General features: G+C 39.4%; 1 protein-coding gene across 1 annotated transcript in view; it reads left to right on the top strand.

The window, feature by feature from the left end:
* The first annotated feature begins 7,038 nt into the window (after positions 1–7,038).
* kifap3b (kinesin-associated protein 3b) overlaps positions 7,039–22,235 on the top strand; it is a 54,916-nt gene continuing 39,719 nt past the window's right edge. The window contains exons 1-9 of the mRNA XM_036565326.1: positions 7,039–7,222; positions 10,477–10,608; positions 11,373–11,524; positions 13,113–13,174; positions 13,300–13,441; positions 14,725–14,824; positions 17,552–17,676; positions 19,383–19,481; positions 20,340–20,518. Of these exons, the coding sequence (XP_036421219.1) occupies positions 7,191–7,222; positions 10,477–10,608; positions 11,373–11,524; positions 13,113–13,174; positions 13,300–13,441; positions 14,725–14,824; positions 17,552–17,676; positions 19,383–19,481; positions 20,340–20,518 (1,023 nt within the window). The 5' untranslated portion in view covers positions 7,039–7,190. The remainder of the gene's footprint in view (positions 7,223–10,476; positions 10,609–11,372; positions 11,525–13,112; positions 13,175–13,299; positions 13,442–14,724; positions 14,825–17,551; positions 17,677–19,382; positions 19,482–20,339; positions 20,519–22,235) is intronic.

The raw sequence follows: 22,235 nt of genomic DNA, 5'->3' as shown, positions 1-22,235 counted from the left end.
ATGTGTGAGACATTTTGGCCCATTATAGTGTAGTATATCTGGTAAAGGTCAGTGGGCTGAATTCATGGGAAGTCATGCAGAGCGTATCCTGCAATAGACTCGTGTTGGGCCACACATGAAGAATAATTATGCAAAATATGGCACTGATGTTTACAGCACAGTTTTCCTCATAGATCTGCCTTGTGTGAGAAACAGCTTGTGCAATCACCATAGAAATGCAGTGGCCAATAAAATGGCAGTACGGCAGAATGGAGCAGTGCAACTGCGTTCTTGGAGTGATGGAGCTCCATCTAATACCTCTGGAATGAGTTATGGTGGCATTTGTGATTCAGCAGGTGATCCAGCAATCTTTTGGATGTAAAACTGAACTCTAAATTGCTCTTTGGTGTGCTCTTTCCAATGATGCTATAGGAACCACCATCGGTTCCCTGAAGAATTTTTTAATGAAAAATTAAACTCTCTGTTATAAACATTCCTACTCACCTGCTACCGTGGTGCCATAGTAGTCTCTTCATTGAGATTTCCTGGTTGAAACTCTAGGAAAACCACCTTCTGATGATGTATCTTGAAGGTAGGAGGAGCTTTTGAAAAACTACAACTGCTTTGAAGGTTTATTTTTTGAGAGCAGGCTAGTAATATTTTTTGTCATTAGCCGGCTAACGCAGACGGAAACTAGATAACTAGCATAACTGCTAGGTAGCTAAATATCTTATCACAGTCCTTTAACTGTAGTAAGCGACGGAAATGACTCAGATGAAGAGGACAATAAGCTAAAAGCTACAGTTAGCTATGTAGCTACTAGCTATCAAGACACTTTACCTCAGATTGGCTTCTTTTCTCTGGCTAAAATTGCCTCTGTTGTCCATTTTGTGCTGAATGTAGATAGAATCACTGTTTTCTTTTACGATGTTGTTTGACGACTGAGGTAAGAGTTACACTAACGCAAGCTTGGTATTTGTTAGCCTATAAATCAGTGGCTAGGCTAGCAGTCATGACTGGTTGACACCACAGGGATTCCCAATTGTTGTTTGGTGTATATTGCCTAATGCATGCTGGGTATTGTAGTGAGAGAACAACGATGAAAGAAAACATGAAAATGATATACAATCATGAATTCTGTCAAACCAATGAAGCTGAGGGATTTAATGCTAAGCTACAGAATACAATAAAGCATAGTACAGCTCACATCAGGAGCCATTTGGGAACCTTTTTAAAGATGAAGAAGATCTTAGCCTGGGCTTTGCTCTTTTTAGAGCCGGTAAACAACAAAAACCAGTGTACAAAATTGTGTACAACTGCCACAATAAACAAATTAATAAACAAAAATTACAAATACAAAGCTTTGTAAATCATACACATTTCTACACACGAAACTGGCCAAAAGAATGAAACCCTGAAATACAGTCACAGATCTTTATCCCTCCTCCATCAAACTTTACTGTTGGCACTACGGATTCTGGTAGGAAGTGTTCTCCTGGCATCCGCCAAACCCAGATACGTTCATCAGACTGCCAGATAGTGAAGCATGATTCATCACTCCAGAGAACAAGTTCAGTGGTGATGTGCTTTACACCGCTCCAGCCGACGCTTGGCATTGCACACAGTGACCTTAGGCTTGTGTGCAGCTGCTCAGCGATAGAAACATATTCCATGAAGCGACACACAGTTCTTGTACTGATGTCGCTTCCAGAGGCAGTTTGGAGTGATTGAGGCAACACAGGGTAGGTGATTTGTACACTGCACAGACATCAGCACTCAGCCCCACTCTGTACGTTTTTGCATGGTCTACCACTTCGTGGCTGAGCTGTTGTTGCTCCTAGATACTTTCATTTCACAGTAATAGCACTTACGGTTGTCTGGGGCAGATCTAGCAGGGCAGAAATTTCATGAACTGACTTAAAGCAACTATTGTTCATACACCAAAATCACATCTGTACTGTATGTAAACTGGGTTGAGAAACAGTGACTAAATTACATGTCATTTAGCTCTAAACAGTTCATCTGACACTGCAAACACTACATTAGATAACAGTACATAAAAGATGACTGGACACTTTTTAGGCACCACATGCCTTAACACTCTGTGGCCCTGTTGTTCCTCCTAGACACTTCACAATAATAGCACTTACAGTTGACGGGCAGATCTAGCAGGACAGAAATTTCACAAACTGGCTTGTGGCAGAGGTGGGATCCTATGACAGTGCCATGTTTAAAGCCACTGAGCTCCTCAGTATGATCCAGCCTACTGCCAGTGTTTGTATATGGAGATTGCATGGCTATGTGCTTGATTTTATACACCTGTTAATAATGGGTGTGGCTGAAACACCTGAATTCAATAATTAGGATGGGTGTCCACATACAGTATAGTGTATATATTCAATATATATCAATATTATTGAAAAAAATGAATAGTTCAACTGATGGCCTAACTAAAGAGGTGGATTTCACTTTACAGCTGCTGTGAAGTTGTTCACTTTTTAGAGTTAAATTACATGTCCTGGCATCTTTTTTAAACAGCCGAGATTAAAATCAACTTCTGGATAAGTAAAAACGACACTACAATCTGTTTGGAGTGAACAAATCCACGTTAGCAACACTTCCGCTATTGATTCCTTGCAGAAAACATGAAAACCATCATCGGGCCTACAGCAACTTCAAAAGCCTCATGAAGAATCAGCGTTCAAACTGTCCTGAGCGCGACTTTAAATGTTCCGTCAGAATGTAGAACACGGCTTCAAAGCCTCAGATGGGGCCGTTTTCATTTCCAGCAGCTTTAAAATGGCCTCGGAGCATTTCGTCTGGGTATTTTTTTTTTGTGGAAATGAGCAAATTGTGTTCCTGTGTATTAAATCTGACAAACTTGAAGCAGCGCCAGCATGAAATAGAGAAACATTGTCTGCGAAAAGCAACAATGGAGCCCCTCTTCTATCTGTCCTTCCATCTGAAAACAATTTTTCCCAACAGTGTGGGTTTGTGATTGGTTACTGGAAAAGGCTTATGATCCCATTCCTGAAGGATGTGCGTTTTTTTTATCCTTGGGGTTGGATGTGAGAGAGTGTGTGTGTGTGAGAGAGAGAGAGAGAGAGAAAGAGAAAGAGAGAGAGGCCAGAAAGGTCAGCGGGATGTTTTAGTGGATGGTGAAGGACAAATTGGATTTTGGAAGGCCCTCAAACATGCCAGCGCAGATCAATTACATTTCCACGAACACGAAGATGGCCTCCAAAAGAACATACAAACTTTTCAAAAACACAGCGATCATATGAGCACAACAGGCTTCGCCTCGCAGTGTAACATCGTGATATATGAGTTTATTTTTCCTCTTTTTCCTTCAGAAATTCGTTTTTCATTCGCTCTTGTCTCCATCACAAGCTGCAGCCGCGCAGTAAGAGTCTTTTCTCTGGTAGAGGAGGTACATGGACTTTTTTGATGGCCCACACACTCAAAAAACAAGGCAATTACTTCACTTTTTTTATTTAAGAGGAATTCCAGCACTACATAATTTCTGCATAATTACATGGTTAAGACATAAACAGAGTCATTCAGAGTGGTTTGGTGTGAAACGTTCTGTTCTAGAGAAACTTACAGAGTCAGAACTGTTCCCAGTGGTGGTGATAGGAACCAGGGGTCGCAATGTTTACAACACAAATACACTACATGGACAAAATTATTCAGACACCTACACATTACACCTACAGGAGCTTTTATGAATCCCATTCTAAATCCATAGGCATTAATATGGAGTTGGTCCCCGTTTGCATCTGTAACAGCTTCCACTCTTCTGGGAAGCTTCTACAAGATTTTGAAGTGTGTGTGTGGGAATTTCTGTCCATTCATCCAGAAGAGCATTTGTGAGGTCAGACACTGATGTTGGACGAGAGGGTCTGGCTCACAATCTCCGTTCTAGTTCATCCCAAAGGTGTTGGATGGGGTTGAGGTCAGGGCTCTGTGAGGGTCAGTCAAGTTCTTCCACACCAAACTCACTCAGCCATGACTTTATGGAGCTGCTTTGTGCACTGGGGCTCAGTCATGCTGGAACAGAAAAGGTTCTTCCCCAAACTGTTCCCACAAAGTTGGAAACATACAATTGTCCAGAATGTCTTGGTGCTGAAGCATTAAGATTTCCCTTCACTGGAACTAAGGGTTCTAGACCCAACCCCTGAAAAACAGCCCCATATCATCATCCCTCCTCCACCAAACTTCACAGCTGGCACAGTGCAGTCAGGCAGGTAACGTTCTCCTGGCATTTCGCCAAACCCAGACTCGTCCATCAGACTGACAGATAGAGATGCGTGATTCCTCACTCCACAGAATGCGTTTCCACTGCTCCAGAGTCCAGTGGCGGCGCTTTACACCACTCCATCCAACGCTTAGCATCGTGCATTTTGATCTCAGGCTTGTGTGTAGCTGCTCTGCCATTGAAACATATTTTGTGAAGCTCCTAATGTGCAGTTATTTTGCTGATGTTGCTTCCAGAGGCACTTTGAAACTCTTTAGTGATGACTCAACAGAGGACAGGCACTGTGCGCTTCATCATTCATCGGCCCCACTCTGTGAGTTTGCGTAGTCTTCTGCTTCGTGGCTGAGCTGTTGTTGCTCCTAGATGCTTCCATTTCACAATAATAGCACTCACAGTAGTCAGGGGCAGATCTAGCAGGGCAGAAATGTCACAAACTGAGGCATCCTATGACAGTGCCATGTTTAAAGTCACGGAGCTCTGCAGTACGACCCTCTACTGACAGTGTTTGTCTATCGAGACTGCAAGGCTACGTGCTTAATTTGATCCACCTGTTAGCAATGGGTGTGGATGAAACACCTGAACTAAATAATTAGGAGTGGTGTCCCAATACTTTTGTCTATATAGAGTATGCAATGTCGATTAAGGTAAAATAGTGGAAAATCTGAAAAAATCAGTTTTCTTTGGGAACTATTTTCCCTAACAACGGCCTCCATGTATCTCTCCACCATGAATGGATATTAAATAAATATCCATTAAATAAATACACATCAAATAAATATGAAATAAATAAATATGTTTTAGTCCAAAAACATCTCAAAACTATCATATAACAGTGTCTCAGGCATCAGGCAGTGAATTCATAACCATTTCATGTAATGTCTTTCTGCAAGGGAGCTTTTAGAGGTGGACGTCTGGTTCCTATCACCACCACTGTGAACAACTCAGAGTCAGTAAATTTCTCTAGAATAGGGCATTTCACACTAAACCACTCTGAACGACTTTGCTAACGTCTTAACAATTTAATTATGCAGAAATTTTGAACAATTGGTGGACTTCCCCTTTTACAATGCATATTATTTCTACAGTGTCGCTATTGTATTTGCATTGCGTTGCATGGTAATGCTATCAAAGCTTTTGTTAAACAGATATTTATTGTTCTGTCTTGTTCGTCGGTTATTTTGTGGAGCTGTTCTTGGCAAAAGCAGTTTACTGTACAGTTAATAAAGTTGTACCTTATCGTTTTTAAGCTCGCAGCTCTTTCCGCTCCTGTCCTGAGATTTCCTCATTCCTGATTTTGAGTGCATTCAAAAAAGGCGAGAGCATTAACACACATTTTTGCAGGAGGCAAATCAATCTACAGCTGTCAGCTTTCATTCTGAACACTAAATACAAACATGAATCCGACTGGACATAAATGCCTAGAGCTGTTCCACTGTATTCGGCCTTCTCCTCCCCCCATCTTCACACTCACTGACTGACTTATCAGGGAAATATTCAGTGGTGTTCCTGCTCTCATGGCAAAATTACATCCTGATGATTCATATGGATCCCACATGTTTTTAACAGTCACACGGCCTAACATGGAGTCTGATGTCTAATGTAGAGATGATATAATCTTGAAGGCGAGATGACGGGAGAACACTGGGGGTTTCCCCTCTGCTTTAAAGTGCAATTCCACTGATTTTTCAAAATTCTACCACAATTCAATTGTTGAGATGTAAACAAAGTCACTGTAGAGAAACATACAGAGAAACTTTCTGTACAGTTGTGGTGATCGGAACCAGGGGTCACAGTGTGAGCAACTCTGACTCAGTACGTTTCTCACATCTCAATGCAGAAATGTTGAATAATCAGTGGAAAGTCCCCTGCTTCACCTTTTCCACAGTCATCCTGCTTTGAAAAGTACTGCTTTGTGAAATCATCAGATGTTTTAGAGCAAGAACAACATGAAATAGTGCAGTGAAGGGTGACTACAGGACTGGAAGTAGTAAAAAAAACGCACTAAAAACTATGATAATACACTGCGATCAGCCTTAAAACCACCTCTGTGTTACACTCATTGTATCAGCTCCGCTGACCATATACATGCACTGGTCAGGACCCCCACAGGACCCCCACAGAGCAGGTACTATTTGGGTGGTGGATCATTCTCAGCTCTGCAGTAACACTGCGTTAGTGTGTGTTGTGCTGGTCTGAGTGGATCAGACACAGCAGTGCTGCTGGAGTTTTTGAACACTTCGGTGTCACTGCTGGACTGAGAATAGTCCACCAACCAAAAATATCCTGCCAACAGCGTCCTGTGGGCAGCGTCCTGTGACCACTGATGAAGGACTAGAGGATGACCAACACAAACTGTGCAGCAGCAGATGAGCTATCATCTCTGACTTCACATCTACATGGTGGACCGACAAGGTAGGAGTGTCTAATAGAGTGGGCAGTGAGTAGACACAGTGTTTAAAAACTCCAGCAGCACTGCTGTGTCTGATCCACTCAGACCAGCACAACACACTAACACACCACCACTACCGTGTCAGTGTTACTGCAGTGCTGAGAATGAGCCACCCACCCACATAATACCTGCTTTATGGTGGTCCTGTGGAGGTCCTGACCATTGAAGAGCAGGGTAACAAAGTATGCAGAGAAACAGATGGACTACAGTCTGTAATTGTAGGACTACAAGGGTCCTCCTATATGGTCAGTGGAGCTGATAAAATGAGCAGTGCGTGTAGAAACAAGGAGGTGGCTTCCCCTCCTCCTGGCCGATAGATGGCGCTCGTCCGCGGCGCTGTGTGGAGCAGCTCGGTGAGCAGGGCGGATTTGGGGAGTGGTGCTCTGTGAATGACCGGGATAAAATCATCCGCTACTTATCATCAGATTTAAAAACGTTTAATGTAAACATTGTGAGGAGAAACTGAAGCGGCAGTCCTGGGTTTCATATGAACGGGATAAAAACATGCAGTCGGACGATGCACAGTATTTGAAACGGTAACGTTAATTATTATTATTATTACTATTATTATTATTATCATCATCAGCTGAGATCGAACCAGCCAGCCTATAAAAACAGGACTGAGCTCGGATCTCCATAATTAAACCATCTTAAATTATCCAGGCTGAGGGCGGCTTCTTATTCGAATTTTCCCGTTCCACCTTAAATGGTGCAGCAGTTACATTATAACGCCTCAGGCGCTGGAATGGAACTGCTGCACCATTTAAGGTGGAACGGGACAATTCGAATAAGCAGCTGACTTCAGCTCCGTCTTAAATCAGATATACATCGATAATCTTGTATTTAATACCAACAAAACTAATTCAGGTTGTCCGTTTGACATCTCTCCTCCTCCTCTTGTCTCATTCTGGCTGGTGTCCCAGTGTCCCAGTGTCCCAGACCCACCCATACCCAAACCGATAGAGGGCAAAACATGGATTTCAAATATGTGACATATTAGCATATGTGGATTTCACGGATATGTCCATATATGTCCACATATGTGACATATATGCCAACTTATTTGAAATTCCAAACATGGGACGTATATATATATATTTCAACCCATTTATCAGCATATACAACCATACATAAAACAGTATAAGAGAAAAATATTATTAACATATGTTATAGTGTATACTCCTGGTGCATTTCATTTTTATTTTTTATTTTTTATTTTTTTTGCTTTTTTTGTGTCTGTATCGGACATATATTATGCAATATGTCCCTCCGATCAGGCATAACGATACGACCACCTCCTTGTTTCTACCCTCATTGTCCATTTTATCAGCTCCACTTACTATATAGGTGCACTTTGTAGTTCTACAGTTACAGACTGTAGTCCATCTGTTTCTCTGCATACTTTGTTAGCCCCCTTTTACCCTGTTCTTCAGTGGTCAGGACCCCCATGGACCCTCACAGAGCAGGTACTATTTGGGTGGTGGATCATTCTCAGCACTGCAGTAACACTGTGTCCACTCACTGTCCACTCTATTAGACACTCCTACCTTGTCGGTCCACCTTGTAGATGTAAAGTCAGAGACGATAGCTCATCTGCTGCTGCACAGTTTGTGTTGGTCATCCTCCCACAGCCCACAGGATGCTGCCCACAGGACGCTGTTGGCTGGATATTTTTGGTTGGTGGACTATTCTCAGTCCAGCAGTGACACTGAGGTGTTTAAAAACTCCAGCAGCACTGCTGTGTCTGATCTACTCAGACCAGCGCAACACACACTAACACACCACCACCACGTCAGTGTTACTGCAGTGCTGAGAATGATCCACCACCCAAATAGTACCTGCTCTGTGAGGGTCCATGGGGGTCCTGACCACTGAAGAACAGGGTAAAAGGGGGCTAACAAAGTATCAGAGAAACAGATGGACTACAGTCTGTAACTGTAGAACTACAAAGTGCTCCTATATAGTAAGTGGAGCTGATAAAATGGACAATGAGTGTAGAAACAAGGAGGTGCTCATAATGTTATGCCTGATCGGTGTATATGCTTGATCCATAAATTGTGCGTATGTCCAATATTTGACACTTATGCATATGTACGCTACATATATGTACATATATTTTGGCATATATGCCTGACCCTTGAGGATACATGTGTATATATGGTCATATATCAGATTTCTGTATGAGCAGATTAATCTTAAGTGTGGTTTTAATTGTACTTATACCATTAGTATTGCAGTTTAGTCCCAGACTAGTGTAATCCATGTCCAGGACACCAGCTATCTGAGTTTAACTGCTGTCTTGTAGGTCAGAGTCATCAGCTGGACCACTCTGAAGGGCGTGGGCTTCTGTAGCATGTTCAGCATGCATAGCATTTCACTGCTGTAATCGGTCACTGGAGAGGAATCTGTTTTAGGACTGTCATGATTAAAAGGGAATTCCACTGATTTTCCTAGTTTTCCTCATAAATCAGTCCTTGAGATGTGAGCAAAGATCAGAGGAGTTTCATGTAAAATGATGTATTGCAGAGAAACTTACCAACCCAGATTTTTTTTTAGAAGGGTGGTGATAGGAACCAGATATAGTAGGGATGCACTGATATGGGAATTCTGTGCCGATATCTTGTATTTCACTGATGCAGATGCATAAACATTAATAACGTGGCAGTTTGGACTGTGTCTACCTGGATCAGCATAGCGTAGAGAGAGAACATTTAACATTTATGTCTGTAGGTTTTGAATGTAGTAATATTAACAAAGTGTAGATATTTCAGTGCTGTAGCTCAGCATCGCCTAAATGATCTGCTATTCCAGGGTACATTAAATGTGTCACCAGATATCTGTTTGAAATATCCATCACATCTAAGCATCCGTGTGATGGTGATCTATTTTTGTAACAGTATATATATATATATATATATATATATATATATATATATATATATGTATATATAAACCAAACCAACAGTGAACCTACATGAATTTTTCTTGTTATAATGTTGATGTATATAAATGTATTAAAAAATAACTTTTCGACCAAAAAAATAATGTCCCTGACATCAGGCAGTGTGTTCAAATAACCTTCGTCTAGAGCAGAGCATTTCACATCAAACCATGAACTCTGAATGATTTTGTTTGCATCTTAACCATTTAGTTATGCAGACATTTTGAGAATTTGGTGGAGTTCCCCTTTAGTTGTTTTAAAAAAAAAACTAAAATGTATTAGTTGGCAAAAATTATTAAAATAGAATAATTGGCCTGATGATAACATCTGTTTTTAATTTTCCTACACTCTTAAAAAAAAAGCTGGTTCTTCAAGAGTTCTTTAGTCCAGAAAATGGTTTGATATAGAACCACGAAACACTCAAAGAACCCTTTGCTGATTATAAGGATCATAAAAGTGTTTCTCAGATTGATGGAGAATGTGCTGTGGATGGTTCTAAATAGAACTGAAAAAAAGGGGTTTTTTGAAAAGGGTTCTGTATAGCACCAAAAAGGGTTCCGCTATTGTTACAAGCCGAAGAACTCTTTTTTGGTGCTATATAGAACCCTTTAAGAGTGCACTGCTCTCTTACATTAAGAAACAGAGCCAGATTTAAATACTCATCTCTATACATTTTAATGGCTTTCTAGATTATCATTTTACAGTGAAGTATTTTTCAGTCTTTGAAAGACCTTTATGGGTTATTATTGTTCCGTTCAAGTCATTTTTTTTTATTGTTCAACTGTTTTAAAAATCTCTGATTGCTCATTTTCTCATAGCCCTATTCTTTTTTTGTTTTGTCTTTTTCAGGAAGGTGAAACCTGGGAATATAGACGTGCATCCCACTGAGAAAGCCTTAGTGGTTCACTATGAGGTGGAGGCGTCCATCCTGGGCGAGAGAGGAGATGCTGTGCATGAGGAGAGAAAGGAGTGTCAAAAAATGTGAGCAATAACCTTTGAATAGCATGAGTGTTGTGTTTGATGCGGAACTGGTGCCCTTGCAGTTTTAAGTCTGGGTGAGTTTTGTGTCATCTTGCTTGTTGACGTTAATATCTGTGTGGTCTTTTAGGCTACGTTCACATTACCAGGTTGAAGTGGCGCAAATCCGATTTTTTGCCCTAATGTGACTCAGATCTGATGTTTTCAGAGCTGTGTGGACACAAATCTGATCTTTTCTAATCCGACCTGAGTCACTTTCATATGTGGTCCTAGATCAGATACCTATCTGATTTGTGGCCATGTGACCTCAATGTGACACTCAGATCAGAATTCATGTGCTTTTTTTCCACTGCGCGTGTGCCGTCATTCAGCGTTACCATGGCAGCAGCGCCAAACAGAAGTTAAAGCCTGTAAACGGTGGAAAAGCAGCTCATCTTACCTTTTTCTCCTTCGTCTCGCTCTAATAATGAAGCTGAGAGCTGATCAGAGTTAATGATCTTCTCAGCGAAGCTCGTTCTGCTCGTTAGTTTGTGCTGATGATGAACGTGATTCATTCACGTGACATTACTGAGTAGGATGAGCTCATGAGGGTCATTTCAGGACGCCGGTTCATCACATTAATGACAGATTTGAGTCACTTACCTAAACGAGTGTGAACCATCGTTTCAGAGAGATCGGATTTGAGCAAAAAATCTGATTTGAGAAATGAGGCTTGTAATGTGAACGTAGCCTTAGTGCTCTTGTGCTTGTTCTCTGTTCTACTGCAGTATTCGACTGAAGAGTCTTAACGCCGGCACTGATGTAGCCTTGCTGGCCAGGAAGGTGGTGGAGGAATGCAAGCTCATCCACCCCTCCAAAGTGGCCGAGGTGGAGCATCTGCTCTTCTACCTGCAGAACCGAAAGAAACCCGGCAGTAAAGGTATTATAGCAAGGGTTAAACCCAGTATGTCGACTTTCTGAAAACCTTAAAGCAAAAAAAAAAAATGTTATTTACTTTTACTGTGCAAAAGGCAGCCAGAGAAATTGTTTAAACTGTTTACCTGGGCTGTAAGTGTGTTTGTGCACATAAAAACATTATAGAACATTAGAATGAATATAAATAAACATATTATGAAGGATTGATTAGATGAACTAGGTATTGAATGGCAATTGTAAATACTGGACTTGAATAGTTTAGTGTTTCTGCTGTTCACCTCGTTCAGCTCAAGAAGGGATTAATCAGCTAATAATATCAGGTATTTTAACCAGGAAACCACAGTTATGCAGTGCAGGGGTTTCAGGACTGGAGCTGAACTCTGAACTAACTGTACCAGCAAACTTACAGAATCACATCTGTCGAAACACGACGTCGTTTTCAGACCCACAACGTTCAGTCTGATATTTAACGCTTACGTTTCTCCATTCAAACGTCATTTAAATCAGAAACAGAGAGTAAAGTTATCCCGGCGGTCTGCAGCTCCGTTAGGGGGCGACTGTTCATCTCTCGGCTGGTAACATCAGCTAAAGTTATCTAAAGGCCAGCATTGATCACATCTGTGTTAATTAGCCGATGTCGTTTCCCTCCTATGATCACAGAGTGTTTCTCCTCTTTATGCAACACCATGGGATCCTTTACCCACCCTGACATGAAGAGCTGGTGGGCTTCTGTGCTTTTAAATGCTGTGAGAGAGAGAGTATGAGATAAATATAAATGTAGGAAAACACAAATTTGGTAGCTTTTCCACCAGTTTAAATGGGACCAGGAGTTCAGGGGAAACTGTTTAAGAATTGCAGACTATTTTATCGACTCTTAATAATATAAATTCAGTGGTGTTTGGATTTGGTACAGTTCTGTCTCTGTAAGTCAACAGTAAACAATATGGTAAACAGTGATATGTAAGCACATATGATGTCATGTGACATATGATATGAAGAGTTGAAGACAAGATTGTAGCTTATTATGAATAATAACATAAAAGAAATGTGGAAAAGTGATATAGTATAGTAAACAGAGCTGGACAGGGTGGGCAAATGTAGTATCACAATACACAGTAGGTCACAAAATATATTATTTCTGACATCTGATAAGTAAGAACAGACAAAATAGTGCCGCGTTTAAAATATGCTTTAAAAAGTCCAGTGATTTTTACTCAACATTTCACATGCTGCCCTGCACTAAATCCAATTAAACAGGACTAATTTTGCTTTCTTTGTAATCAAACTTGCAGTTGGAAAGTGTTTTTAAGTACTGACGGTTTCCACAATATACTCAGAAAAGCTTAGTGTCACATATTATAACGTAATTTATCACAATAACGATAAATATTGTCGTATTGCCCACCTCTTACAGTAAACGTATAGCGGTAGTATAATGATGACTGTAAACTATCACTGTACTACTGTATAGATAAATAATTAAAGTAGCCACTTTTGCAGTTGTTCACAGTGATTCCACTCAACGGTTCATTTCAGAAATGTCATAATGTCTCAAATATTTCTTTTATTTTTGTTTTGTTTTCACTGATTAGCTGAGAAAGAAGAGAAGAAGCTCATGAAACCCAGAGAGCTCACCCCATTCGAGGGGATGGAGGTATGGAATGCTTTAAAGTTTCCTGAATATTGGTGAAAATGCATGTTCAGTGCCTTTTATTGTGTCTTCAGTGATCACTGAGTCGTTTCCAGCACTTAACCTCTGTGTTTCCTGTTCCGTTTCAGATCGATGAGGAGGCCAACATTAATAAGATAGAGGAGTATGTGGAGCTGCTGTACGAGAACATCCCTGAAAAGATCAGAGGCTCCACCCTCATCCTGCACCTGGCCCGCAACCCGGACAACCTGGAGGAGCTGCTACATAACGGTACAGGAGCTTTGATGGAGCTTTGAAGTCCATTTATTTTGTTAACAGTAAAAATGCAGTGCATTAAAGGGGAACTCCACCAGTTTTCCAAAATTTCTGCTCCATTCATACGTTGAGATGTAAACAGAATCAGTCAGAGTGGTTTGATGTGAAATGCTCTGTTCTAGAGAAACTTACAGACTCAGATGTCTTTACAGTGGTGGTGACAGGGGTTGCCATGACTACAACACAAATATAGACATTTTATTTACTATCCAAAAGCACCAGTGAACCTACACGAGTCTTCTGAATGTTTATATGGAATGTTGATGATGGTAAAACAGTAAAAGAATGAAAAGTATAGAAAAAGTATGTTTTCTTTGGGGACTGTTTTGCCTCACAACACCCTGCATAACCCTGTATTTTAAAATGTATATTTTAGACCAAAATCTTCTCAAAACTATAATAAAACAATCTCACATATCAGGCAATATTGTTATTGTAATTGCCATTTAATATGCTGACTGATGTCTGGTTATTACCATTTCATGTAATAACTTTCTGTGAGGGAGCTTTTAGAGGTGGACTGCCAATGTTGGACCATGAGGATGCTTGATTTGGCCCACCTATATATAACCATCTATATATAACTTTATTCCTTGTTTACCTTTTAAATTTGTATTTTTGAAGTATATTAGTAAAAAAATTAAATATTTTCAAATATTTTTTTTCTATGTTGTTTTGTCTTTTTTGCCATTGAGGCCCCCCGAGACAAAAAGTTTGTGCACCTCTGTTTTAGAGGCTTTACAGACGTCTGGTTCCTACCAGCACCGCTGTGAACAGTTCTGACTGTGTCAGTTTCTCTAAAGGGGTTGCATTTCACTGTCATAGCATTTTTTATTATCTCAAAGATTTTTAAGAAATGCATTTTTAAAGTTTAGTGGACTTCCCCTTTTAGAATCAAAAGGCAGTATGAATACATTCGTTTTTTTTTTTAGTTTTTTAAATTATTACTATTATTACTCGTGCCTTTTTGTACACATGAAATATATTAGAGTTGAAAGTGCTTTTATGCTATGTATGTAACTCATTGCTGTTATTGCAAAGCTAACTTCACCATAATAGCAGAAATGTGCAAATGTTAGATTGTTTTTGTAATTATTATAGTGTGTGTGTGTATATATATAAATGTATGTATACACTACATAAATATATATATATATAATGAGTATATAATGATTATGACTGATTAGACGTTGCAGAGTGAGATGCTACTAGTGTCTTCTGTGTTTGTGTATGTTCAGAAACTGCATTAGGAGCTCTGGCTCGAGTGTTGAGAGAAGACTGGAAGCAGAGTGTGGAGTTGGCCACCACTATCGTCTACGTCTTCTTCTGCTTCTCCAGGTATCTGTCCTCTATCTGAATTACCCTTCGCCATTTAAAGCAACTGTGCTAATTGGTGGGATATAAGCCTACATTGCTTGTTAGCTACATTAGCCTCGCAGCTCCAGTGTACTAAACTGTAGAACAAACGTCAGACACCAAACCGTTCTTGGATCAACTGCCGTACAGTTCAAATGGTCAGTTTTCAACTCTATGAAAATAATTTTGTTGAAAATACGCATATAAAATAATTCTAATCTCTTATCAGTTTCAAACTATGTATAGCAACTATGTATATGTATAGGAAATTGAAGATGAATGAAGCTGCAGAACTTTTACATTTTATATCCAGAATGCTACATATTCAAAGAACAGTGGTCACTGATCGAGTGGCTATTCATAGAAATCTCATGGTATGAAATTACTATAAATAGACAGTTACAGTTTATTTTTTCAGAACATTTACTGTGTTTTTACCATGTTATAACTTCTTGTTGACCTCAAAGTACTTAAAAATGTGAATAAACCATCGGATTGTGTGTTTTAGTGTCAAGATCATAACATTTCAATCTACACTGTGTAAGTTATTATTAAATAACAGTTATTAATATAACAACTGATTCCATACTTTTGATCTGCCGTGTACTTTTGTGGTTTAAATTACACTTTTGGCCAAACCATTGGTTATACTGTTGCTCTTTTCTAGAACTTCTAGTGCAGCGTTCGGCAACATGCTGCTCCAGAGCTGCATGCGGCTCTTTTACTGCCCTGTTGCGGCTCCACAGCAGAATTAGATTTGTAGGTAAAAATAAAATAATCCTCCTTTACAGTAAAATAAAGCTCTGCTGATCGTTCAGCACAGTTTAACAGTAAACGGTCTTAAATCCTGGAGTTAATGTAGAACTGCTAATTCACCCTTTAACCCTGAAGATCAGCGTAGACTGCTGGTCACCATAGCAATACAGACAACAGCCTCGCCTAGCTAGTAGCTAACGAAACGGCAAAGAGAGAGATTTAAGGTGAACATCGATAATTTGGAGACAAATGGACTTACTTGCGTTTATAATCACTCCAGCTGGTTTCCTGATACGTGGGAAACTGTCAAACCCTAAAAAGTCAGGAGGCTGAAGTCGCTTCTCATCCAAATTTTTCCGTTCCCCAAAAAATGTGTGTCCAGTCCGTGACCTCTTCAGTCACCGAATCAAGTTCTCTAGTGGTGCGCTGACACCATCAGAAGAATGAAAAAGGCGTAGTTTCCCGTTCTGCTCTGTCACACTTCAACACATCAGCCAAGTATGAGGTTGAAGGCATTTTCAAGCAGTGAAATCATTTAACTGCGCAGTACTCCAGGGTTTCAGATCGAAATGGCTGATTTTGGGTTCATGAGTGAGGCACGTTGATTGATCACTTGGGAATCAGGCCATACAAGGCTTCAGTAGCCTTTTAATGTCCTAGTAATGTCTCAGTTAATTTTCAGTTTGGTAATATAACAGTAGTGGGAGATATGGCCAAAATATAATTTCACGATACTTCAAGAAGTTGCTTGATACACGGTATGTCTCTCTCTCTCTCTCTCTCTGTATATATATATATATATATATATATATATATATATATATATATAGAGATAGAGAGAGAGAGAGAGAGAGACATATATATATTTATATATATATATATTATATATATATATTTATATTTTTAGACATCTGATAAGCTGGAAAAGACAAAGACAAAGGCCCAATCCCATTTCTTCTTTTTACCCCTACCCCTTGTTTTCGAGTGTCACCCTAACCCCTACAAAATGGAACAACCCTCAAATTAAAAAAAAAAAAGTAGCAGTCGGTCCTCACTCTCCTCAGATTAAAGCGATTAATAGGCCAAAAAAGAAAATGAACAATCTTCTCTCTCTTACCTCAAATGTAGTCGATCAGCCAGGGTGTGTGTTTGGTGTCTGATGTTTGCTTTAGTTCAGTTTTACACTGGAGCCACAAGGTTAATGTAGCTAACCAGCAACCATGTAAGCTTCTACCCCACCAATTTGCTTCATGCAAACTGTACACAGTCTCTTTCAGCACGCATCTTTCATTGTTGTCTGTGTGGCAACGTGCACCGCAACTGAAAAGCACTCCCATAGCCTGTGCAAGGCATGTCAGGTTTTTAAACCAAGCAGTTAAAGGGGAATAGCACAGAGTTTTCAAAATTTCAGCTATAGTTTTACCATCGTCGGTATTCAGTATAAAAGCTCAGAAGAGTCGTGTTGGTTCACTGGTGGTTTTGGATAGTAAATAAAATGTCTGTATTTGTGCTGCAGACATCACAACCCCTGGTTCCTATCACCACCATAGGAAAGGAGTCAATAAACAGAGCGTTTTGCATCAGACCACTCTGAATCACTTTGTGTGTGACAGAAATTTAGGAAAAATTTCTGGAATTCCCCTTTAGGTTGAAAAAGGTCACCTTTTCAGTGCACCCTGGTTGAGCTATGTGATGTGCTCTTCTCTATGTATAGATAACAGTGTGTCCTGTAATGTCAGAGACCATATAATCAAATCTTTTACAGATTGCTGAAAAACTCCACACGGTTTGAGGGAAGTGTGTGATTGTCATGTAGTTTGCGTGTAGCTGACGGGGGTAAGGTGGTTGTGGGGACTGTGCACTTTTTGCTGGAGTATCGCTTTAATGGCTAACTCAGTGTGTATGGAGTTGATCTTGATCTTTAAAGGCTGATTTAATGGCTTTGCTTTGCAGCTTCTCTCAGTTCCACGGGCTGATCACGCACTATAAGATCGGCGCTCTGTGCATGAACATCATTGAACATGAGCTGAAGAGATACGATCTGTGGCAGGATGAGCTGGACAAGAAGAGCAAGGCTTATATCCTTACTGCTGTCTGTCTGTCTGTCTGTCTGTCTGTCTGTCTGTCTCAGTGCATCCAAATTATTCCAAAATTCCATTCAGCAGAGCACAACAATATGAGAACTGATAACAGTAGCAGATATTGTTTTATGTTTATATTTTACATTTAATTTTGTACTCTAATAGTTTTAGGTCAACAATCCTTTAATGACTGATTTGTCTATTCTCAGTAAATGGTTCCATATAGAACTATGAACACTCAGAGAACCCTCTGCATGATTACAGGGTTTTTGACATTGTGAAATTGTTCTTCAGACTGATGGACAATGTCCTGTAGATGGTTTTATGTAGAACCTTTTTGAAAAGCGTTCTATATAGCACCCAAAAGGGTTCTGGTATTGTTACGATGTCAACCTTGTGACAATAGAAGAACCCTTTTTGGAGCTATATAGAACGCTTTCCAAAAAGGTTCTATACAGAACCATATACAGCACATTCTACATTAATCTGAATAACCATTTCACAGTATCAAAAACCATGTAATCATGCAGAGGGTTCTCTGAGTGTTCATAGTTCTATGTAGAACCATTTTCTTTACTAATGAACCCTTGAAGAACTTTTTTTAAAGTGTTTGGTCGACACCAGATAGCAAAACAATAACACAAGAGCAATATGAACAGAGGATAAGATTCTACTATTGATATACAATATTGAATATAGACAGAAACAAAAAAGAAACCAGTCTGTCATTGGACTGAAGTATTTAACCAATGATATCCTGTTAGAGGCCTCTCAGAGTAACAAATGAGAAACAGATCTCTGAAAATCAGTCACTGAATGCGTTTACATGCACTCGATAATCCGATCATAATCAGATTTGTGCAGTTATCCGATTATTTAAATGGTCATGTAAACACCATACTCTGATCTAGAAATCTGATTAAGAAATCCGATAAAGAGGCTGGATTTCAGCTCAGTAATCAGATTTCTCAGTGCATGTAAACTCTTACTCTGATTTCTTTCGTATTTCTCAGTCTGAGCATGTGCGGAACGGACTGCTGTACCGGAAATAAGCGAGCAGCGTCGCCACGAGACGCAGCAAAACACTTTTGGAGCAACGCTGAAACCAAATACATGCTTGAAAATAAAGGATTTAAATATTCTTCATCTTCTAGATGATGTATGTTCATATTTTCAGATAATTTGTCTCGAAAAAATGAAAAAAAACAGCAGCTTGAAGTTTGAGTTTTACATTATGTTTACGTCACGTCTTCTGTGAGTTTATTGGCTGAGTGTAAAGCAGAAGTCTGATTACTGTCTGACTCATGTAGACCTGGAGTTTCCCCATTATCTGATTACTCAGGTGTATGTAAACATGTTGATCGGACTGCTGACAAAATCTGATTTTCTGCAGTTATCGGATTATGGAGTGCATGTAAACACACTCACTGTTGCCAGTGAAAACCAGTGACTGCTGTTGGGAGCGAATCACAGTGAAAACGAGAGTTACGTCCATAAACAGCAGTGACTGCTGTGAAAAGCTTATCATGATGATCCGTCAGTATGAATATGAGCAGAGCTCGGTATTGTGCAGCAGGTGAAACAGTGTCTGTGATCGAATAGTCTGAGTCTCTGCAGGCTGTAGATAACAGGTACACAGATAGATAGCGTTAGTTACCCTCTTCATCCTCACTCTGCACTCTGAGTCCTTAACATTCCCCTACGTGATGATGATCCTGACAACCTGGCTCTGCGGAAGGACCACGAGAAAGCCTATAAGAAATACCAGAGCCTACTGGTCAAGCAGGAGCAGCTTCTGAGAGGTAATGTTCAACTGTTCTACCATTTTACCCCCTACTTTCTGCTTTAACCCCTTAAACTGCAGATGTATTATTACATGATTAATCATAAAACTTACTATCCTTAACTTTTATTACATAGTTACAACTCTGAACTCTAATTAGTAAAAAACTCTGATATCTCTAGTATCTGCTATAGGTTATTCAGCATCTACTGTGTGTTATTCAGAATCTACCATGAATAATTTAGTAACTACTGTACATTTTTTAATATCTTAATAATATATATATATATATATATGAATTTTTCCCATATCCACTATGTATTATTCAGCATCTACTATGAATTATTCAGTATCTACTATGAATTATTCAGTAACTACTATGAATTATTTAGTATCCACTATGAATTATTCCATATCTACTATGAATTATTCAGTGTCTACTATGAACTATTTAGTATCCACTATGAATTATTAAGTAACTACTATGAATTATTCAGTGTCTACTATGAACTATTTAGTATCCACTATGAATTATTCAGTAACTACTATGAATTATTCAGTATCTACTATGAATTATTTAGTATCCACTATAAATTATTCAGTGACTACTATGGATTATTCAGTATCCACTATGAATTATTCAGTGTCCATTATGAATTATTTAGTATCTATTATAAATTATTTAGTATATATTATAAATTATTCAGTATCTATTATTTAGTATCTGCAATGATGTTCTATATTTACGAGAATGAGGAACTGGAGTTTTGACCCACATTTTGTTCAGATCTGTCTGGAAGAGTATTAATACCCACTAAGAGTCGTGTGGGACGCTGAGTTGTGTTAAATGCTGTGTGCTGTGCTCCTGCTGTTCCAGTTGCTCTGTATCTGTTGCTGAATTTGGCCGAGGACACACGGACGGAGCTGAAGATGAGAAATAAGAACATCGTTCACCTGCTGGTGAAGACTCTGGATCGGGACAACGAGGAGCTGCTGGTGCTGGTGGTCTCCTTCCTGAAAAAGCTCAGCATATTCCTGGAGAACAAAAACGACATGGTGGGTTTATTTTCATTTTATTTCTTCCTGGTGCAGAGAAATGGACAAAATTATGTCCTATAAGAACAGAAGCTGCAGCCGTCTTGAAGTCTGTAGTTTGAAGCAAATCATGTTTATAGATAACAGTGTGTCACACAGCATCAGAAACCACTTCACTGTTTTCCAGTAAGATAATGAGCTCCACCTGCTGGTTTTCACAGCCAATAAATCTGAACTTTCATCACCCACTGCATTAAATTGGAAAGCCACGCAAGCACTGCAGTAGCCCAAATAAAACTGTTTGTGCAGCATATTATTATTGTTGGTTATTATTTCACTGACATGTCTTAACAAAGCAAAACGTGTCTCTAATGTGGTTTCTAACCTTCATGGCAGATCCTCTAACCCTTCAAATAACAAATAATCTAAAATAAAACTGTCCACTTAACCTCTTATTCTCCAGGGTATATTTTGATTTGTCCATCTGAATTTAAATGACCAAATCGTAAGGCAAATTATTCAGTAACTGCATGAAATAAATGCAAATTTCTATTTTATTATTTTTTTTTTTTGTAAAAGCTCCCCTCAAATTAACAGAACATGTTTTATGATCACACATATTGCTATATGCTTACAATTTACTGCTGCAAGCCAAAAATCTTAGACGCTCTTTGTATTATTTTATCAAAATAATGTTTACAGAGCAGATCACTGAAGAGACGCCAGCTGTTTATAGTTTATAGCCCAGATTTGTGGAAAAATGGGTCGACTTTCAGTAGAAAAAAAAAATTGTGAGTTCAGCTTCTTTTATTATAAGGGTTTAAAATTACATCACCATCTATTTGACTGGAAAGAAGACAGTTACAGCTAGGGGTGCGGGAAAAAATAGATTCTTAGATGCATCGCGATGCGGACGTAAACGATTCTGAATCGATTCACAAATGTCAAAAATCGATTTTCTAAATATTTCATTTATAACGTAATGTTGACGGAACGCAAAAGGCGGAACTTGGAAGTGCGGAAGTGCAGCGCCCGGACAGTCTGTGGCGGCACATAACAAAAACACAACTGGATGAGTGAGAAATCCGACCAGCTCCCTCTGCATTAAAGCCAGGTTAGATCAGGAGTCACAACACAAATGTTAAGAAGAGCCATTTTGTCCTTTCAACAAAAATCAAACCAGCTTGGGAGCCACAACATTTTATGTCCAGTATGTTTCAGTATGTGTTAATGTCCTAGTATAGGCTAAACAATATAAACAAAAACGCAGATTTACTTCGCTCTGCTTTAAGCTTTAGCTCAGCTATAGCCGCTTTCCTCCCATCTCCGCCAGAAAACTTTTCCTCAGAAGTTGATCAGTTTCTTGTAAAATGTCAGCCCTCTGAATCGTAATCGAATCGAATCCCTAATTACAGCTCTCATATGACCCCCACCTTTTAAATGTAGCTATGTAGATATGAAAGTTTTGAAGAATATGACGAAGTGCGTTTTGGAACCACCGGTGGTTCCAAGGAGTTTAAGAGGCTACCTATCTGAAGAACGCTGGTTTAGAGCAGATGAGATCTGTAGAGATCTGGTCTGACATTGTTCATAATTTATTGAGTGAGGAAAGTTCAAATGTATTGGCTGGGAAAGCTGGCAGGTGGAGTTCATTACTATTAGAAAATGGAGATTTATTCGCTCTCTGAGTGACACAAAAGCAGCGAGAATTACGCATTTAAACCTGGGATATTTTCAG

The sequence above is a fragment of the Colossoma macropomum genome, unplaced genomic scaffold (genome assembly GCF_904425465.1).
Source record: "Colossoma macropomum unplaced genomic scaffold, Colossoma_macropomum, whole genome shotgun sequence".
NCBI lineage: Eukaryota > Metazoa > Chordata > Actinopteri > Characiformes > Serrasalmidae > Colossoma > Colossoma macropomum.
The sequence above is the reverse complement of the archived record's forward strand: the minus strand, read 5'-3'. Positions and strand labels throughout refer to the sequence as shown.